At 39.8% G+C, this 19,958-nt stretch overlaps 1 protein-coding gene across 2 annotated transcripts in view; it reads left to right on the top strand.

The window, feature by feature from the left end:
* Nucleotides 1–73: 73 nt before the first annotated feature.
* VIRMA (vir like m6A methyltransferase associated) overlaps nucleotides 74–19,958 on the top strand; it is a 67,316-nt gene continuing 47,431 nt past the window's right edge. The window contains exons 1-6 of one of the 2 annotated variants that reach the window (XM_030937657.1): nucleotides 74–267; nucleotides 9,184–9,299; nucleotides 15,150–15,236; nucleotides 16,634–16,682; nucleotides 18,468–18,636; nucleotides 19,411–19,413. In XM_030937657.1, the coding sequence (XP_030793517.1) occupies nucleotides 205–267; nucleotides 9,184–9,299; nucleotides 15,150–15,236; nucleotides 16,634–16,682; nucleotides 18,468–18,636; nucleotides 19,411–19,413 (487 nt within the window). In that variant the 5' untranslated portion in view covers nucleotides 74–204. The remainder of the gene's footprint in view (nucleotides 268–9,183; nucleotides 9,300–15,149; nucleotides 15,237–16,633; nucleotides 16,683–18,467; nucleotides 18,637–19,410; nucleotides 19,414–19,958) is intronic. The other variant, XM_010358614.2, reaches the window with a different exon arrangement.

Below are 19,958 nucleotides of genomic sequence, written 5' to 3'. Positions count from 1 at the left end.
TGCGTCTGGGGGCGCCCTCCGCCGCGCTGGAAAAGGCGGGGCCGGCAACTTCGGGCAACAAGATGCGTTGGGATAGGCCGAGGTATGCGCCGCTAGTGCTCTGGTCACCGGAAGTGCCGCTGTTCTCCCTCTCCTGAGCCGCTGTCGTCCAGGCTGGAGCGCTGCCCCGGAAGTCCTCCCCCCTGTTCCCCGCCCGCGGCAAACATGGCGGTGGACTCTGCGATGGAGCTGCTATTTTTAGATACTTTTAAACACCCGAGCGCAGAGGTAAGGCTTGGCGACTTGATTCTGACGCTGCTTCTCGACTTGGGACCTTTACAAAAAAACCGTTAGGCGTCCTCGACTTTTCCCTCTGCAGATTACTTCTTTAATTTCTCCCTTACACACAGACACCCTCCCCCGAGCGGTGTGAGCATCGCGTCTGAGGGAGGGCTGCAGCAGCCCCTTCATTTCCTTGCTTTAACTTGGGCCTTCCGTGTCTTTGGTCGAGTTGGCTTTTCTGCTTGCATGGCTTTATTTTTTATTTTTCCTATCAGGTTTGGGCCGTGAGAAGGATCAGGGTTCTCAGGTTTCCCTCAGATGGCGTTTGGGAGGGGTCTTGGTTTGACAGTAGTGTTTGACAGTAGTGCCGGAGTCTGAGCAGCTTACGCTGGCTTCGTGATTTCCGAATCACAGTGTTTCTAAATCCTTTCTCTTTGGCCCCTTTTCTGTCGGGAGTTATGTTCCCCAGTTGTGACACTCATTCGGTTTAGGATTACGGTGCTCTCTAATTTGGCCTGAAACTTTAATACTTGTCTCTCGGAGAGATTTCACACATTAGGAATGAGATGCATTCACGGAGAATACTTGCGAAGAGGGGAGCGTTGAGAGAAGTATAGTTAAACTCATCAGCAGACATGTCTTTTGAGGGCGGGGGTGGAATGTTGTGGAGTAATATTTCTGTACAAAATTATTTGAACGCCCCTGAATGTACAATTGACCTAGCAATATGTAAATTAAACATAGCTGGTTAACTAAAGATTCCTGAAAGCAGACCAAAAATGAACTCGAATGAAGTCTACGGAGAAAGTGTTACAAAAAAAAAAAAAAAAGCGGACTTCACATTTCTCTGTCTTAATGTAAGCTTAATCAATTTAGAGAACTGTTCTTTCTTTGGATATTATTTTTTTCCTTTTATTTGTATCACGTGTGTTCTTGATATTATATGTATCCTCAAAAAGCTTGAGGATACATATAATGTATCTCTTCTCTTCTTAGTTGTATCTCCAGTGCCTCTGTTAGCAAAACGTAGGTGCTCAATAAATATTTGAATGGAAAATATTTAAAATGTTCTTTCTTTTGTAAGATAGTAATGATAGTGGGTAGTGGTTGTATCATAATGCTTTACCTGGCAAAATAGAAAGTTGATAGCTGTGATCTAATTTAACGAATGGTTTATAGGTTTGTAAAAGTCAAAATTTGGAGGACTTCGAGTTAGCATTTCTTACTGACAATTAATTTATGGTCTCACATTTCATGTGGATCAGTTAGCACTGTTTGTTCAATGACTATATCTCTCCGACATTCCAGCCAAGATTTAGAAAACCCTCAATGAAGACAGTAGTTGGATCAGATCAAACTTGTGTGTATAGAAATAGAGAACAGTTAAAATTGAAAGAGCCTGGCGCAGCGGCTCATGCCTGTAATCTCAAGCGTTTTGGGAGGCGGAAGCAGAAGAATTGTTTGAGTCCAGGAGTTTGAGACCACCCTGGGCAACATAGTGGAACCCCTGTCTCTACAAAAGAAAATTAACTAGCTGTGGTGGCTTCATGCTGCTGTTGCCCCAACTACTCGGAAGGCTGAAGTGGAAGAATCACTTGAGCCTGGGAGGTCGAGGCTGCCGTGAGCTAAGATCACTACACCACTGTGCTCCAGCCTGAGCAACAGAGTGAGACCCTGTCTCGAAAGAAAGAGAGAAAGAGAAAAAAAGAGAAAGAGGCATATAATGAATTAGTTTAGTACTATTCTAGTTTAGGAAAATTGACCTTCATTAGTTTATCGTATATTTAATCTATTCTTTTATTCATTCTTAGGTAAACATTGAGTACCTTGAGCGCATAGGGCAGATGGTAAATGCCTTCTTCTGGGGTGATTGGGAAAGGCTTAGTAGAGATCACATTTGAATCAAATCTTGAAGGAGGAAGTAGGGGTTTGTGGGTGATATGAAATATTGAAATGTTTGTTTTCAAGAAGTTATAACCCAGCGTTGGAGATTAGATTCACAAATTTGTGATTTGAGTTAGAATGTGATGATCGCATAAAGAAGCACAGTGTGAATTCATTGGGGTTTATCATCTTTGTTTACAAAATGCCCATCGGTATCTGACATATTAGAACTAGCTGTCTTTGTGGGTATAAATAAAGGATACGTGATTTCAGAAGAGGCAGAGATAACTTTTCATTTGAGAGTATCACGAAAGACTTCGTCAAGGTGTTTGGCTTATTAACTTGGTCTTTGGTGAAAGGGGCAATAGTTCACGGTTGTAGTTAGGAAAGGAGGGCATTCTACTGGAGTAGTCAGTCATCTGTCAGGATATGCTTGAAGTAACAGTGTGAAGTGGCACCCAAGGCAGTTCAGAGACAGATCATGGAGCTCCTTGAATGCTCAACAAAAAATTACGGACTTTAGGCCAGGCGCGGTGGCTCAAGCCTGTAATCCTAGCACTTTGAGAGGCTGAGGCGGGTGGATTGCCTGACGTCAGGAGTTCGAGACCAGCCTGGGTAACACGGTGATACCCCGTCTCTCCTAAAATACAAAAAATTAGCCGGGCGTGGCGGTGTGCGTCTGTAGTCCCAGCTACTCAGGAGGCTGAGGCAGGAGAATTGCTAGAACCTGGGAGGTGGAGGTTGCTGTGAGCCAAGATCGCGCCACTGCACTCCAGCCTGCGCGACAGAGCAAGACTCTGTCTCTTAAAATAAATAAATAAAAAAAAATAAAAATTATGGACTTTATTTTGTAGGAAATGGGTAGTTTTTGAGCAGGCAAATCATACAATTAGTAAGATACATTAGGTAGATTACTTGATCAATAATACTTAAAATGGTATTTCAGAGAAAATAGACGTAAGGTGACAAAATCAGGGAGAAAAAGTGAGATGTTATGAAAACCTGAGTTAGCCAATGGGCAGCAATCATTGTTTAACATTTATTGAATGCTTAATTTGTGCCAGACACAGTGGGCTTTGATAACTTAAGTAAATCATCTCTGGTCCTTCCATCAGTTTTTCTTTTCTTTTTTTTTTTTTTTGAGACTAGGTCTTGCTCTGTCACCCAAACTGGAGTGCAGTGGTGCGATCACGGCTCACTGCAATTTCTGCCACCGGGGCTCAATCGATCCTTCCATCTCTGCCTCCCGAGTAGCTGGGACTACAGTTGTGCACCAACACGCCTGGCTGATTTTTTTATTTTTTTGTGGAGGTGGTGTTTTGCCATGTTGCCCAGGCTAGTCTTGAATTCCTAAGCTCAAGCGATTCGCCCACCTCAGCCTCCCAAAGTGCAAAGATTACAGGCATGAGCCACTGCAGGGCCCATGCTGAGTTTTCAAAGGTAGTCATCTATATTTTGTAGATAAGGAAACTGAGCCTGAGAGATTAGGTGACTTTCCTAAAATAGCATAGCTAGATTAAGATCCACCATCACACGTTTTTCTGGCTCTAAATCAGTGCTATGCTATGTCCCAGTGGAACTACATAGGAGAGGATTTATACATCTTTTGGATATATACAGATTTCGAGTATAGAATTGACAGGATGGCAACTGATTGTGTGAAGGAGATAGGGTAGTTAAAAATGGTAGAATTCTAGTTTTAGAGACAGGAGAACTAGTGGGACTAGTGGGTAAGAGTGTGGAAGTGAGTTTGATGGGAACGGGATAATTAGCCAGATTACTTTGCCCCATAGCAAGCTGAGAATCTGTTTAACAATTATTTACGAAAAACACTTTTGGCGGTGAGGGTATGGCTTTAGGAGGGGGCAATACAAGTCAGAACAAAACCCATTGCCCTTGATTTCAAAGGAATTTGTAATATGGTAGAGAAGAGACATTTATTAGTTTCACACAGGGAGTCCTTATTGCCAGCTACCATTAACAGCTCTTTTTTTGGTATTGTACTTATTTTACCAATAATTTCCTCTTCCGCAGGTAAAGAATTGATACACATTTATAAGGCCAATCCACTGAGTTCAGAAGATAAGCAGTTAAACTTATTAAAAGACAATTTCATTGTGAGGGAATAGTGTTTCCGTGAATGAAAAAACACTTAACATTACAAATCAAGAATGCAAGATAAGCCAGGTGTGGTGGCATGTGCGCCTGTAGCCCCAGCCTGGGAGGCTGAAGTGGGAGGATCGCTTGAGCCCAGGAGTTGGAGGACAGCCTGGGCAACATAGCAAACACGGTGGCTCATGCCTGTAATCCCAGCACTTTGGGAGGCCGAGGTGGGTGGATTACACGGTCAGGAGATCGAGACCATCCTGGCTAACCTGGTGAATTCCTATCTCTACTAAAAGTACAAAAAAATTGGCTGGGTGTGGTGGCACACCCCTGAAGTCCCTGCTCCTCGGGAGGCTGAGGCAGGAGAATGGCGTGAACCTGGGAGGCGGGGCTTGCAGTGAGCCTAGATTGCGCCACTGCACTCCAGCCTGGGCGACAGGGCGAGACTCTGTCTCAAAAATGAAGTAAAATAAAATAAAAAAGCAAAATATCTCTCTAATGTTAACATATACAATATTAGAAAAAATTGTTTAAGTTAAAATCAGGTTTAAGCAAGATTATTTGATAAACAAGTATATGAGTGGAAAGCTATTGTATTTGTATATTCCTGTTGATAAGTGAATTAATTTCCTTTCTGTATGTCTTCCTATTGTAATCAGCTTTTTCTTTGTATTTTGTAGCTGTAATTAACAACTGTCTTTATATTAACGTTTTTCCAAACCCTCTAGTGATTATTATACTTAAGTGTATACACCCATTGCCCACGTTAATATTACAATACTGTAATACTGTTTTGTGGTTTCCTTTTTCACCTAACAATGTGTTGTACATCTTTGTGAATCAAGAATTAGTATACTTATATAATATTTTTAAAGTAAGCTTATTTTTAAAAATTTTCTCTTTTTTTTTTTTTTGACTAGGTAATACATGTATGAGGTACAAATACAAAAGGTACAAAAGGGTATATGGTAAAAAGTAAGTCTCTCTCATCACTGTCCCCTAACCATCTTGTTTCTCTCCTTAGATATTCTATATAATATTCTTTTTTATTGGCTGTGTAATATTCTTTAAGTGGTAATGCTATATATATTTTTTGAAACAGGGTCTTACTGTGTTGCCCAGGTTGGAGTGCAGTGGTGTGCTTATGGCTTATTACAACTTCTTGCTGGGCTTAAGTGATCCTCCTGCCTCAGCCTCCTGAGTAGCTAGGACTATAGGTGCACACCACCATGCCCGTCTGGTTTTTAAAGTTTTTTTTTTTTTGTAGAGATGGGGTATTACTGTGTTGCCAGGCTGGTCTTGTACTCTTGGCCTCAGGTGATCCTCCTGTCTTGGCCTCCCAAAGTGCTAGGATGCTAATGCTACTATTTATATATATTCTTAAACATTTGATAATGAGAATGAGAATATATGTATGTATATATATTCTCATATATTTAGGTTTCTGACTTTACAGTGGTGTGTAATATTCTTGAAGCTAAATTGTTTTATACATTTTTAGTTATTTTTTAAATATTGCTTTCAAGTATGGAAGTGCTGGGTTAAAATAGAGTCCTAGGAGAGTAGGTCGATACTAGAAAGTCCTGTATTTTAGAGGTCATTTAAAAATTACTGTAGGATACCAATTAGGAACTCATCTGCAGAACTGAAAAAGGAAGTGGTAGCAGTAGATGTGATAGCTAAAGGAGAGGGTAGAAAGAGAAGATAATTGCAGGGATAGAAGAATGAGGAAGGGAAACAGTTATGCTGTGACCTTTAAACATGCAGGTAAATGACTCCTTACAAAGATAATTGTGGCTTGGAGTTGTGGAATCTGACCAGTCTTCATATTCCTGTTACTTTCCTGATCATGAACCTTCCATGATTTCCCATTGTCAACCTGTTTTCCTAGGCTTTGTTTTTATTTCTCTGAAAACACAATTCAGTAACCATTAATCAAGTGCCTATTAAAAATTCATTTATTAAATGAATATGCTAGGCACTACGAATATGCAGTAAACTAAGACATAGATCTGTCTTCTTTAAACACATAGTCTAATGGGAGAGATAAGAGGCAATTACAATTCAGCTAGATAAAGGACTTTAGGCACTAGGAGGAGAGGCGCCTATCTAGATTTGATCTGGCTCAGCTTTCAAGAGAAAGTTTACTTGTACGAGGAGTTGGGGCAGAGGGATGTGATGGATTTCGAGCAGAGAGAACATCATGAGTGAGGGCATGAAAATAATAAAAAGCATGGTAGGCTAGGGATGTAAGTTTGGAGTGATAAAGAAGCCAGTCTTGTTTTAAGACCTAGGAATTTTGCTTGGCGGCAGTAAGGATCAGGGGAGTGGTACATGTATAGTTTAGAAAGACCATACTTCAATAGGAGAATGGGTTGATGGGAGGCAAGAAAGAAGCACAGGATGCAAAGTCATAAGAATGATATACTGGACTTTGGGGACTCGGAGGGGGAAGGTTGGGATGGGGGTGAGGGATAAAGACTACATATTGGGTACAGTGCACACTGCTTGGGAGACGGGTACACTAAAATCTCAGAAATCACCACTAAAGAACTTATCCATGTAAACAACCACCTGTATCCTAAAAACTATTGAAATAAAAACTTAAGAAACAAAACTTAAAAAAGAAGCACAAAATCAGTTAGGTTCCTATTGCTGTAATTCATATTGGAGTGATGTAGTATATGGAACTAAAGGAGTGACAGCCAGAATGGAGGAGAGCTTTAATCAATAGGATTTGGTGTTTGAATAGATAGATGATATAGATGAGAGAGGATGAGAAGTCCAGGATGATAATGTCTTGGGCAATATGTGGGTGGTGATGCCATCACTGATGTAGGAGAAATTCAGTTTGGATTTGTTGAGTTTAGTGCACAAGGGACATTGAAATGGAGAGGCCGAGTGGGCAGTTGGATATAGTAGCCTGGAGCTCAGGAGAGAGGTCCTAGTTGGAGATACAGATTTGAAATTGTCTTCTGACTGTGGATGATAATCTTGTTTTTGTAATTCTGTTGGTTGTCCTTAGCTACTCTTCTCTGCTTTCCTCCCCTATTTTGCTATTCTGCCCTCTAGCTATGATGAACTATGTTTGCAATTTCTTTCTTTCCTTTTTTTTTTTGACAGAATCTCGCTTTGTTGCTTAGCATGGGGTGCAGTGGTGCTATCACGACTCACTACAGCCTCCACCTCCAGGGCATAAGTGATCCTCCCACCTCAGTCTCCTGAGTAGCTGGGACTACAGGCATGTGCTGCCATGCCCAGCTGATTTTTAAATTTTTTATAGACACAGCATCTTCCTATATTGCCCAGACTAATCTTCTCGAACCCTGCCCTCAAGTGATCCTCCTGCCTCAACTTCCCAAAGTGTTGGGATTAAAGGTGTGAGCCATGGCTCCTGGGCTGCACTTTTGTGAACCTTCCAAGTTCTTATTTGTATTCCTTTTGTGCATGCCTTCTCCTTGTTTGCCTACAACCTGGGCTGGGGACCTAAATACCCCTCTGAATTTTCATAGCATCCTTTGTGAGTCTGTATCATGGCAATTTACTTGTCTACCACAGTGGATTGTCTGTTCCATAATGGCAGAGATTGTGTCTTGTCTTTGTAGCCTCAGAACTAGCATACTTTGGAACATAGTCGACATTTAATAAATATTTAGAAATAAATATTTAATAGAACTGGTAGCAACAAATACAGAAACTCTTTTACATACAAACAAAGTAGATTTTGAATGGCTATTTGTAAATCCTTAAATTCATTGTTGTTAAGCATATATGTTTTATAGAGAGACTCAGTCTTTCTAGATGCAAATAATGTGAGCCATTCTCCTCATGATGAACTTTGACCACTAGGTAATGACAGTTGACTGAAGTACTAGGAAAAGTTGACATAAAATTGTCCAAAAACAATGCGAAAACTCTCTTTTTAATTATTGAAAATAAGAATTATATTTGCCTAATCCTGTGTCAAATGATAGAGGTAAGTATATACTAGATATAATTTATGCTGTTTCTTTTTTTGTTTGTTTTTCTTTTTTCCCCAGAGATGGAGTCTTACTTTGTCACCCAGGCTGGAGTGCAGTGAGGCAATCATATCATAACTCAACTGTAGCCTCAAACTCCTGGGCTCAAGTGATCCTTCTACCTCAGCCTCCTGAGTAGTTAGGGCTACAGGCATGCACCTCTGCTTCTATTTTTTTTTTTTTTTTTTAATAATAAAGTCTTAGTTTGTGATTTTTTTTTTTAAATTTTAAGAGGGGTTTATTTCAGCTGTTCAGTACCTAAATGCTTTCCCTGATCCCTTGATATTAGTTGGTATGTAAGTTTAACAAAGTAAGCTGATCTATGTACAGATTTACAGTTTCTTATCTATAATTCAGAAACTCAAAAATGGCAAAAAAAAACCTCCACCAAAACCAAAAAATCCCTGCCCTGAATTCATTTGGCCATGCAGTCTAATCTGAACTGATATGGTGCTTGTTATAATCTTTATTTAGTGTGAATGTTGATACGTGTGGCTGCAGAAATATTGGTGTTTTGATTACAGGGTGCTGCTGCAGAAGCCACTGGGGGGCCTAAAGTAATATGCAATATTTGGATTATATTATCTTTCTAGAAATCTAAAAGTCAGGATTCTAAAAGGCATTTGTCTCCAGAGATTTCAGATAAGGGACTCTGGGTCTGTATTAGTCTAAGCAAAACATCAGCAGGGAGGTAAATGCATGGCAGAAAATGTTATGCAAATCGAGAAACTTAAGTAGGTACATCTTATCAGCTATTTATACAACACTGTAAATAATATAAATATTTAATGATATTTAATGATATGGAATGTTAAGGTTATATGTGACATTGTGAATGAATACAATTTGAATAGAGAAACTGTTTTACAGAATGTTCCGCACCCTTCTCCCTCCGGACTTTTTTTTGTTACAGCAAAGTTCTCATATAGATGTGGTTCGTTTTCCATGTGTGGTTTATATCAATGAAGTCCGAGTCATACCCCCAGGAGTAAGAGCCCATAGCAGTCTGCCAGACAATAGAGCATATGGGTAAGTCAACTCTCTTTTTAAAAATATTTTTTGGTAAAAGATTGTCTTAGAAACATATTCTTAAATGCAAAAATGTAAGGGAATATTTTACAAGTAATAAAATCCTGAAACTATTCAGTTATGGTTATGCTGCATTGTAATTAGGTCTATATTTTCTGTATAATGCATATATCATCTTAAACCTGAAAACAGTAATTATTTGACCTGTGTAGTAGGTAAGATTTTTCTTTATTCATTTTTTTTTAACTGGTGGTGTTAGGTTTACATTTTCTAAAATATTCTGGGATGGTATAACCAGGTAGATGAAGTATTTTTAACCTGATTTTTCTCTTGAAAATAAGTGGGAATTAGTTGAAATATTTACAAGTGCATTTTACTATTATTATCGTTATTGCTACCTTTTTTTTTTTTTTTTTTTTGAGATGGAGTTTTGCTCTCGTTGTCCAGTTTGGAATGCAATGGCGTGATCTTGGCTGACTGCACCCTCTGCCTCCCAGGTTCAAGCGAGTCTCCTGCCTCAGCCTCCTGAGTAGCTGGGATTACCCTGCTACCATACCTGGCTAATTTTTTGTATTTTTAGTAGAGACGGGGTTTCACAATATTGGTCAGACTGGTCTGACCTAGCACTTTGGGACTGGTAATCCCAGCACTTTGGGAGGCCGAGGCGGGAGGATCACCTGAGGTCGGGAATTCGAAACCAGCCTGGCTAACATGGAGAAACCCTGTCTCTACTAAAAATACAAAATTAGCCAGGCATGGTGGTGCATGCCTGTAATTCCAGCTACTTGGGAGGCTGAGGCAGGAGAATTGCTTGAACGTGGGAGGCTGGGAGGCGTAAGTTGTGGTGAACTCAGATTGTGTCATTACACTCCAGCCTGGGCAACAAGATGAAACTGTGTCCCAAAAAAAAAAAAAAAAAAAAAGAGTTAAACTAGCTACTTTGTGATGCGTGTTATGGGACAGATTCAAAGTTAAGGGCTTGTTTCTTCATAATTGTGGAAAATAGTTCATTGTTTGTAGAAATAGGTATAAAGTCTTCATAGGCGCCATTCAAAAATTAAAAGATACACAACAAGAAAAATCTTTAATGTTTATAGTGGAGGATCATTATAATTGACTTCATATATTTTTTCCATGTTTAAGAAAATTGACTTATGTTTTCCTATATGTTTTTTCCTGATTTTCCTATAAAGGGAGCTTTGTGTAGAATGAGAAAGATTGGGTAATGATAGTATATCCAACAGTCTTCTCTAATTGTACTGCTTTTGGCCAAAGAAAGTTTGTCATTTATTGCTCCATAACAAAGTATAGCAAATTTAGCAGCTTAAAACTTCACATTTATTATCTCACATTGTTTCTAAGGGTCAGGATTCTGGGAGTTGCTTAGCTGGCTCAGGTTCTTTTGTGAAGTTGTAGTCAAGATATAGACTGGGGCTGAAGAATTTGCTTGGTAGCTCACTCACGGGGCTGCTGGCAGGAGGCTTCACTTCTTTGCCAGGAGATCCTCTCCATGGACTTGTTCATGTCATGACGCGGCTTCTTCCAGAGTGAGTGATCTAAGAGTGAGAGAGCATGCCCAAGAAAGAAGCCACAGGCAATGTGTTTTATAACTTAATATCAGAAGGTGACGTATTATCATCTTTACCATGTTCTGTAGGTTACATATTCTGCTGCTACAGTGTGGGAGGGGCCTACATAGGGTATACACCCTACCACATAGGGTGTGAATACCAGGAAGCAAGTGTCATTGGGGCCATCTTAGAGGCTGGCTACCATAACAGACAAGTCGGATTTCAGCAATTAGCTGCCATTGGTAGGATTATTTGTTTCATTTTCCATTATCCTAATCCTCTTCCTTTTTCTTAGCTGGAGATGTGTGGCTTTTCATGTTGTAATAACTCTAAACATAAAGTATCAGAAACAAATTTATACATGAATAGTATGCTACGGAACAGTAAAAGAAAGTATTAATGCAGTAAAACAAATGTAAGAGTGAGGCCCGGGCATGGTGGCTTATGCCTATAATACTAGCACTATGGGAGGCTGAGGCAGGTAGATCATTTGAGGTCACTAGTTTGAGACCAGCCTAGTCAATATGGTGAAACCATGTCTCTATTAAAAATACAAAAATTAGCCAGCTGTGGTGGTGCGCACCTGTAATCCCAGCTACTCGGGAGGCTGAGACAGGAGAATCGTCAGAACCTGGGGGTGAAGTTTGCAGTGATCTGAGATTGCAACACTGCACTCCAGTCTGGGCAACAGAGCAAGGCTCCATCTTAAAAAAAAGAAAGAAAAAAGAGCCAGCAAGACCAGAATCTGAAAGTTGAAAGCGGTGTTAGAGATCAAGTAATATTTGTGGGCATACTTTATAATAGTGTTTTTTTCTCATTATAAAATTTAGAAATGCTTAGATAAAATCCCTTTAATCCCTTTATTCTGGTAGGGTGGGTGGCTCAGGCCTCTAATCTCAGCACTTTGGGAGGCCGAGGCAGGAGGATCACTTGAGACCAAGAGTTTGGAGACCCCATCTCTACAAAAAATTTAAAAATTAGTTGGGCATGGTGGCTCACGCCTGTAGTCCTTACTACTTGGGAGGCTTGAGGTGGGAAGATTGCTTGAACCCAGGAGTTCAAAGTTGCAGTGAGCTGTGATTGTGCCATTACCCTCCAGCTTGGGTGACAAAGCAAGACTGTGTTTCAAAAAAAAAAAAAAAAAGTAATAATAATAATAATTTTAATTCCTCTATTCCAAGAGCATCTTAACATTTGATATATATTTTTCATGTGTGTTTGTATGTGTGTGTGTGTCTGTTCATACATATATATATATATGTATGCTTGTATATCTATTTTATTATTACTTTTTGTAAATATGATACCTTACTTGAGGTTAGGTTTTTTAGAGTCGCCGAGTTGTAAGATGACTGTCTAATGCAGTCAGATTTCCTTTGATTCTCTTTTTTTTTTTTTTTTTTTGAGACGGAGTCTCGCTCTGTCGCCCAGGCTGGAGTGCAGTGGCCAGATCTCAGCTCACTGCAAGCTCCGCCTCCCGGGTTTACGCCATTCTCCTGCCTCAGCCTCCCGAGTAGCTGGGACTACAGGCACCTGCCACCTCGCCCGGCTAGTTTTTTTTTGTAGTTTTTAGTAGAGACGGGGTTTCACCATGTTAGCCAGGATGGTCTCGATCTCCTGACCTCGTGATCCGCCCGTCTCGGCCTCCCAAAGTGCTGGGATTACAGGCTTGAGCCACCGCGCCCGGCCCTTTGATTCTTTAAATCGTTTTTCAGTGACCAGGACCTGAGCCTTTGGGGTCTCAAAAGTAAAGAAAGAGTTTGTATTTTAGCTCTTTTTCCTTTCCTGGAGATACTGAAGTCCAGGGTCTAGTTTAAAGAAGGGCCAAGAGGGGTCAGGTGCAGTGGCTCATGCCTGTAATCCCAGCACTTTGGGAGGGTAAGGTGGGTGGATCAGCTGAGGTCAGGAGTTTGAGACCAACCTGGGCAACATGGTAAAACCCCATCTCTATTAAAAATACAAAAATCAGCCGGGCCTGATGGCACGTGTCTGTAGTCTCAGCTACTTGGGTTGCTGAGGTAGGAGGATCGCTTGAACCTGAGAGGCAGAGGTTGTGGTGAGCCGAGATTGCACCACTGCACTCCAGCCTAGGTGACAAGAGCAAGAATCCATCTCAAAAAAAAAAAAAAAAAAAAGAAAAGAAAAGAAAAAAAAGAAGGGTAAGAAGAAGAGACTAGAGTTGTTGGGTGCATGTGATTGAATTTGGATAAGGCAAATGTATGTTGTTATTTTGCTGTTACTTTTTAGTGTTTTATGTATTCCTTTATTTCATTTATAATATATCAGGAGTACTTTTACATCATTAAATATTATTTGATTTTATGATTTCTAATAGCTACATAGTCTAATGAATGACTATACTATAAATATATTTGATTAGTCTCCTATGTGGGGACCATTAGATGGTTTGTAGTTTTCAAATTACAAGTAATAGTATGATGAATATCCTCTTGAAAAAAATCTGTTCAAATATCAAGGTTTTCTGTAGAAACACTTTCTAGAAAAAAGTACATCAAGTGGTGTGTCTTTGTCCATTTTATGTTACTTTAACAGACTACCACAGACTGGATAATTTATAAAGAAATTTTTATCTCAAAGTTCTGGAGACTGGGAAGGACAGTATCAGGGTGCCAGCAATCTGGCAAGAACGTTCTTGCAGCTTCATCTCATGATGGAAGGCAAGAGCCAGAGAGCCCAAGAGAGCAAAAGGGAGCAGAACTTGCTTTGTTAACAAGCATACTGTCACAGTAACTAATCCACTCCCCAGATAACAGCATTCATTCATTCATGAGGGGAGAGTCCTCATGACCTAGTCGCCTCTTATTAGGCTTGCCTCCCAACACTGTTGCATTGGGGATTAAATTTCCAGCACATGAAATTTGTGGGGTACGTTCAAACAGTAGCTTGATGTGAACATTTTCTTAGTCTACTGAATTTTATTGCCACATTGCTTTTCAGAACGATTATGCCTGTTTGTGCTTCTACCAGAAGGAAACTCTTTGATAGTACTCTAGACATTATAGTTATTAGCATTTGGATTTTTATGTAAGTGAACTAGAATAAAGCATATGGTGTTCAAAGTCAAGATTTTAGTTGAATTTGAGGAATTTCAACCAAGGGTGCTATGGTATAATATCTTTTACATAAAGGGTAGCAAGATTTTAGTCTAGTGCAAATTAAATAGACTCTGATATTAACCAAATAATCTATTTTTAGAAACCCCAAAATATTTTTGTAAATTGCTGCTGTACAAATATCAATTGGCTTTAAGTCACAACTTAGGGCTCTGATGCTAACATTACTATTATAGTCTTGTATTAATGTGGATTAGGTTGAAATTGTAGTTATACAACTTGAAGTTAGCTAATCCCTGATTCTTTTGATAATGAAAGGTCAGAGGCATGGTGCAGCAGCTTATGCCTGAATCCCAGCACTTTGGGAGGCTGACGTGGGAGGATCACTTGAGCTTAGGAGCTTGATTCGAGACCAGCCTGGGCAACATAGTAATACCTTGTCTCTACTTTAAAAAAAAAAAAAAAAAATTAGCCCAGTGTAGTGGCATATACCTGTAGTCCCAGCTACTTGGGAGGCTGAAGCAGGAAGATTGTTTGAGTCTGGGAGCTCGAGGTTACAGTGAGCTATAGTCACACCACTGCACTCCAGCCTGGCAAGAAAGCAAGACTGTCTCTAAAAGGAAGGGGAGGCCAGACACAGTGGCTCACGCCTATAATCCCAGCACTTTGGGAGGCCGAGGCGGGTGAGTCACCTGAGGTCAGGAGTTTGAGACCAGCCTGGCTAACATGGCAAAATCCCATCTCTACTAAAAGTGCAAAAAAATCAGCTGGGAGTGGTGGTGTGTGCCTGTAATCCCAGCTGCTCAGGAAGCTGAGGCAGGAGAATCGTTTGAATCCAAGAGCAGAGGTTGCCGTGAGCCGAGATCGTGAAATCGTGCCTGCCATTGCACTGCAGCTTGGGTAACAAGAGCGAAACACTGTAACTCCGTCTCAAAAAAAAAAAGGAATAGTGATAGCATGCAAAATATACTTGATTAAAATTTGATATTCAATAATACTTAAAAGGAGCTGTTGGCTACTTGAGATTGGATGTAAATAAAATTACATACAATATCATAGTTAACTATATTTTTGTTATTTAAATCTTAGGAATATCATATTCTAATTCTAGAATTGCTCTTAACTTTGTACTTACTGTGTTATTTGTTTTAATTTAGGAAGTGTTTGTTACAAAGGCTGATGTTTCAACTTTGTTTCATTCACAGAGAGACATCTCCGCATACATTTCAATTAGACTTATTCTTCAACAATGTAAGCAAACCAAGTGCCCCTGTTTTCGATAGGTTGGGAAGGTATGTACCTGCTAGGTAATTTCACCGGAAACTCACGAGTTAGTAAGCAACACCTTTTGATTGATTCTTTAGATAGAAGAAAAGGATATATCTGCTGGTAGACCCAAGAACACAGAGTTTAATTGTGTCAAGGCTGTACTGAAGAAATGTCAAACTCCTGGCCGGGCGCGGTGGCTCAAGCCTGTAATCCCAGCACTTTGGGAGGCCGAGACGGGCGGATCACGAGGTCAGGAGATCGAGACCATCCTGGCTAACATGGTGAAACCCCGTCTCTACTAAAAAAATACAAAAAACTAGCCAGGCGAGGTGGTGGGCGCCTGTAGTCCCAGCTACTCAGGAGGCTGAGGCAGGAGAATGGCGGTAAACCCGGGAGGCGGAGCTTGCAGTGAGCTGAGATCTGGCCACTGCACTCCAGCCCGGGTGACAGAGCGAGACTCTGTCTCAAAAAAAAAAAAAATGTTAAACTCCTAAGGAGATGTTGAGTTTATCAAGTAAAAATTTAAATGTGTGAAACAGACATTGTTTGTTAACTTATTACTCATGCATGCCTTTCTTATATACATGATACTTTCACACATGATAGTAACCTTCTAATTTGGAAAATATTTTCGATTCTAATATAGAGCTAATATTTTATATGTGTCTTTCACATCACACTACTGTGCAATTTATAATTCCATAGCCACATTTTGTAAAATGAAACTTTTGTTAGTAGATAGCCTCTTTTTTGATTTTTAGTACATGCTATGTAGTTTTTTTCAGGTTAGGTATTATTAAACCTGTTGTTATGATGTCTGCAAACAAATGGGTTTACTTAGAACTCATAAAATTAAAAAAAAATTAAAGGCAGCTTAAAAATGAGAAAATGTCTATTCCTGTCAGGAATTAACAGTTTCTTAGACATCACTCATTCTGTTATTGATCCTTCTCATTTATTATTAAATTATGTTAATAATTTAACTCTTTTTAAGTGAAGGAAAACCTTAGATAATTTGAAGCAGGTAATTTTTAGTATTTGGGGGTGTTTTTATGTCAGTACCTACTTAATAAAAACAGGTGCTTTTCTTAAATTTTGGTTGTAGTCTGCATTTTTGTATGACTGTAATGCAAAGTGGTTCTTTACTCTGGCTGTACATTAGAATTACCTGGTGTGCTTTTAAAAATTTACTGATGTCCATACTAACCCCAAAGCAATTAATTCAGAATCTGGGGTTGATTTATTTTTTTCTTTATCACATTTTGGGGGGGCAGTGCATTAAACTCAAACTTTGGTTTATTGAATCAAATCAAAAATCTAGCATTTGATTATATTAAAATATTTGAATCTAGAAAGACATCCTCATGAACTGTGATGTTCAGTGTTTGAGCTTACATATTTATTTCTACTCTCTTGACAGCCTGGAATATGATGAGAATACTTCCATCATCTTTAGACCTAACTCAAAGGTAATTATGGAAGTCAGTTTTCAACTTGTCATTACTATTTGCTCTCAACTCCATTTAAAATTTTTGATCCATATAAATCAGTGTTGCAGAATGTCATCTCTTATCTGATTCTTCTAGCATCTAGACACTATTTTATAATGCAGTAAAGACATCATAATGTTTTCTACCTATAAAGCTCTTTCTTCCTCTTTCGAGTCAAGAAGAGGCCAGCATTTGTGCTTTACCATCTTTCATTTAGATAGGCAAGTTCAGAAGATGACAGGCAGGCAAATTGTTATTAGACACTACTGTGCCTTAATTAAAGTTTCTTTTAAAAGTACATATTTCATATTTCTCCTTTCCTATAAAAAGTATGCCTTTTTTCTTGATATGCTGATGCCATGCTGGAAGCATTTAGTGGCAGATGTGAAATGCAAAAATAATTATGACCTGGTATGGTGCTACTCAGCTTGCTGTTTGGTTTTGGGGGGGATGGGTATTAAATCATTTGTATCCTGTTTAGACTGAAAATTGTCTTTGTTATCTGTTTATCTTCCTTCCAGTGGGATTTCTGTTCAGTCTGTCAATCCTTGGCTGGTCTTCAAACCCTTCTTCTGGTCCACAATTTCCCTGTTTAGTCTAACAAAGAAATACTAATTTCTTTTTTTCCTTATCATGCCTCCAGAAGGGGCCCCGGTAACACTTACAACTTCGTCTTTACCCGACATATTGGGGTGGAAAGAGAACTCTGAAGTCAGGGCCTTTGGTTTCTATTGCAGGCTCTTCTTCGCATGCTCTGGTTTTCTTATTTCCTAAAAGGGAATGACAATATCTGCTCTCTTAATTATGAAGATCTAGCTATTAATGTAGGTAAACTCTAAAAATCATAAAGTTATTTTTATCTTATAGGGAAATATTGAAGGTTAATGGCATTGGCAAAAGTCTTTAATCTTTTTAGGAGAAAGTTTCTTTGCAAAAACCATTTGTATAATGCCTCTGGGTTCCCTTACTTTTTTTTTTTTTTTTTTTTTGAGACCGAGTCTTGCTCTGTCACCCAGACTAGAGCGTGCAGTGGTGTGATCTTGGCTTACAGCAGCCTCCACCTTCTGGGTTCAAGCAATTCTCTGCCTCAGTCTCCTGATTATCTGGGATTACAAGTGCCCGCCACCACGCCTGGCTAATTTTTGTAATTTTAGTAGGGATGGGGTTTCACCATCTTGGTCAGGCTGGTCTTCAACTCCTGACCTTGTGATCCACCCACCTCAGCCTCCCAAAGTGCTGAGATTACAGGCGTGAACCACTGCACCTGGCCAGTTCACTTACTTTTTAACGTACAATGTGGGTACATAAAATATACCTGCATGTATGAATTTGGCTTGTGAGAAGAATGCTATGCAGTTTTGTGGACTTTATCATTCTTGAGACTGAGCATCATTTGTGCTTTTGGTCCCTTCTACCACCCCTGTACCTATTGGGGTTTAATTTATTAATTAGCAATAACTCCTACTTAATTTTATTCTTTTTTCTTTTCTCCTGGATTGGAGTCTGATTATACTTTTGAACAAGGTTGACATAAAGCATAGGACTGGGAGATACAATCTTAGGACAGGTGCAGGTGTAGTTATGGTAACTCTGGAGAGCCACATTAAAAGCTGTGCCTGGGTGAATTTCACTTTGTGTTGACTTTGCATTTTCAGCATACTTTTAAAGACTTTAGTTGAACCACAATCTAATTTGATATCAGCTAACTTCTAGCATTTTAAAACATGACTTTGAAAGATTTTTTTTTCCCTCCCTAAAAATCAGGTGAATACTGATGGTCTAGTGCTAAGAGGCTGGTATAACTGTCTGACACTGGCAATATATGGATCAGTGGATAGAGTGATAAGCCATGACAGAGACTCTCCACCACCACCACCTCCACCTCCACCACCTCCCCAGCCACAACCAAGTTTGAAAAGGAATCCAAAACATGGTGAGAATTTCAAATTTGCTTTTGCAAGTGAAACTTATATCCGTGGTGTAAAAAAAAATGATTTGAAGAGTGCTTTTCTACCTTTTGTTCTTGTTTTATTTTTTGAGAGGGAGAGAGGAAGAAGAGAGGGGGAGAGTGGGGAGAGGGGGAGAGTGGAGAGAGGGGGAGAGTGGGGAGAGAGGGAGAGAGGAGGTGAGAGGGAGAAGCAGAGGGGCAGAGGGGGAGAGAGGGAGGAAGAGTGGGTGATAGGAGGAAGAGAAGGAAAGAAGAGGAGGCAAGAGAGAGAAGGGGGGGAGAGAGAAGGAGGGAAAGTGAGGGATTGGTGGAAGAGAGTGAGCAAGCACACCTCTTTCACCTTTTAAAGCTTGCTTAAGACTTGACAAGATAGCTATCTGTTAGTCTCCCATTCTTGTCTATAAGAGTTTCTTTTTATGTTGAAGTGGTGGCATTTTATTTTCTTCCTCTGTTTTCCTAGAGAGCTTTTAAAACTGATCCAAGGGAATTTTTTCCCATTTAAAATATCTTAATGACAGTGCAATCCAGTGACTATTCATGGTTTACTATTAAAATTATTTGTAAATGAATTGAAAAATAGGCAGGGAGTTTGTGTATTCCCGGAGTACTTATATAAATGACTTTTTTTTTTTCAAGAGTGCATATAAAATTTGATTAGGTATATACATCTTAACTAATGTAGATTTCTTCCACTTTTGAGAACCTTTTGCTCATTAACTGGAAACAAGAAGAATAAGAACTTCAGTGGCTTTCTTTCAGAAGGTAGGCAGCTGGACTCATGTTTCTTAGAATCTCTTCTCACTCCAGTGTTAATCACTGTAAGAAGTTGACCACAAGGCTGGGTGCAGTGGCTCATGGCTGTAATCCTAGCACTTTGGGAGGCTGAAGTGGGAGGATTGCTTGGGGTCAGGAATTCAAGACCAGCCTGGCCAACATGGCGAGACCCTATGTCTGTTAAAAAAAAAAGAAGTTGACACAGTGAGATTCATAGCCAGCTGCAGTGGTATGCATCTGTGGTCCCAGCTACTCAAGAGGCAAAAGTGGTATGCATCTGTGGTATATGCATCTGTGGTCCCAGCTACTCAAGAGGCAAAAGGATTGATTGAGCCCAGGAGTTCGAGTCCATTCTGGGCAACATAGTGAGACTCCCATCTGTAGAAATAAATAAATAGGCTGGGCATGGTGACTTATGCTTGTAATCTTCACACTTTGGGAGGCTGAGATGGGAGGATTGCTTGAACACAGGAGTGTGAGACCAGCCTGGGCAACATAGGGAGAACCTGCCCCTGTCAAAAAAAACAAAAGAA

Source organism: Rhinopithecus roxellana, chromosome 9 (genome assembly GCF_007565055.1).
Source record: "Rhinopithecus roxellana isolate Shanxi Qingling chromosome 9, ASM756505v1, whole genome shotgun sequence".
Taxonomy (NCBI): Eukaryota; Metazoa; Chordata; class Mammalia; order Primates; family Cercopithecidae; genus Rhinopithecus; species Rhinopithecus roxellana.
The sequence above is the reverse complement of the archived record's forward strand: the minus strand, read 5'-3'. Positions and strand labels throughout refer to the sequence as shown.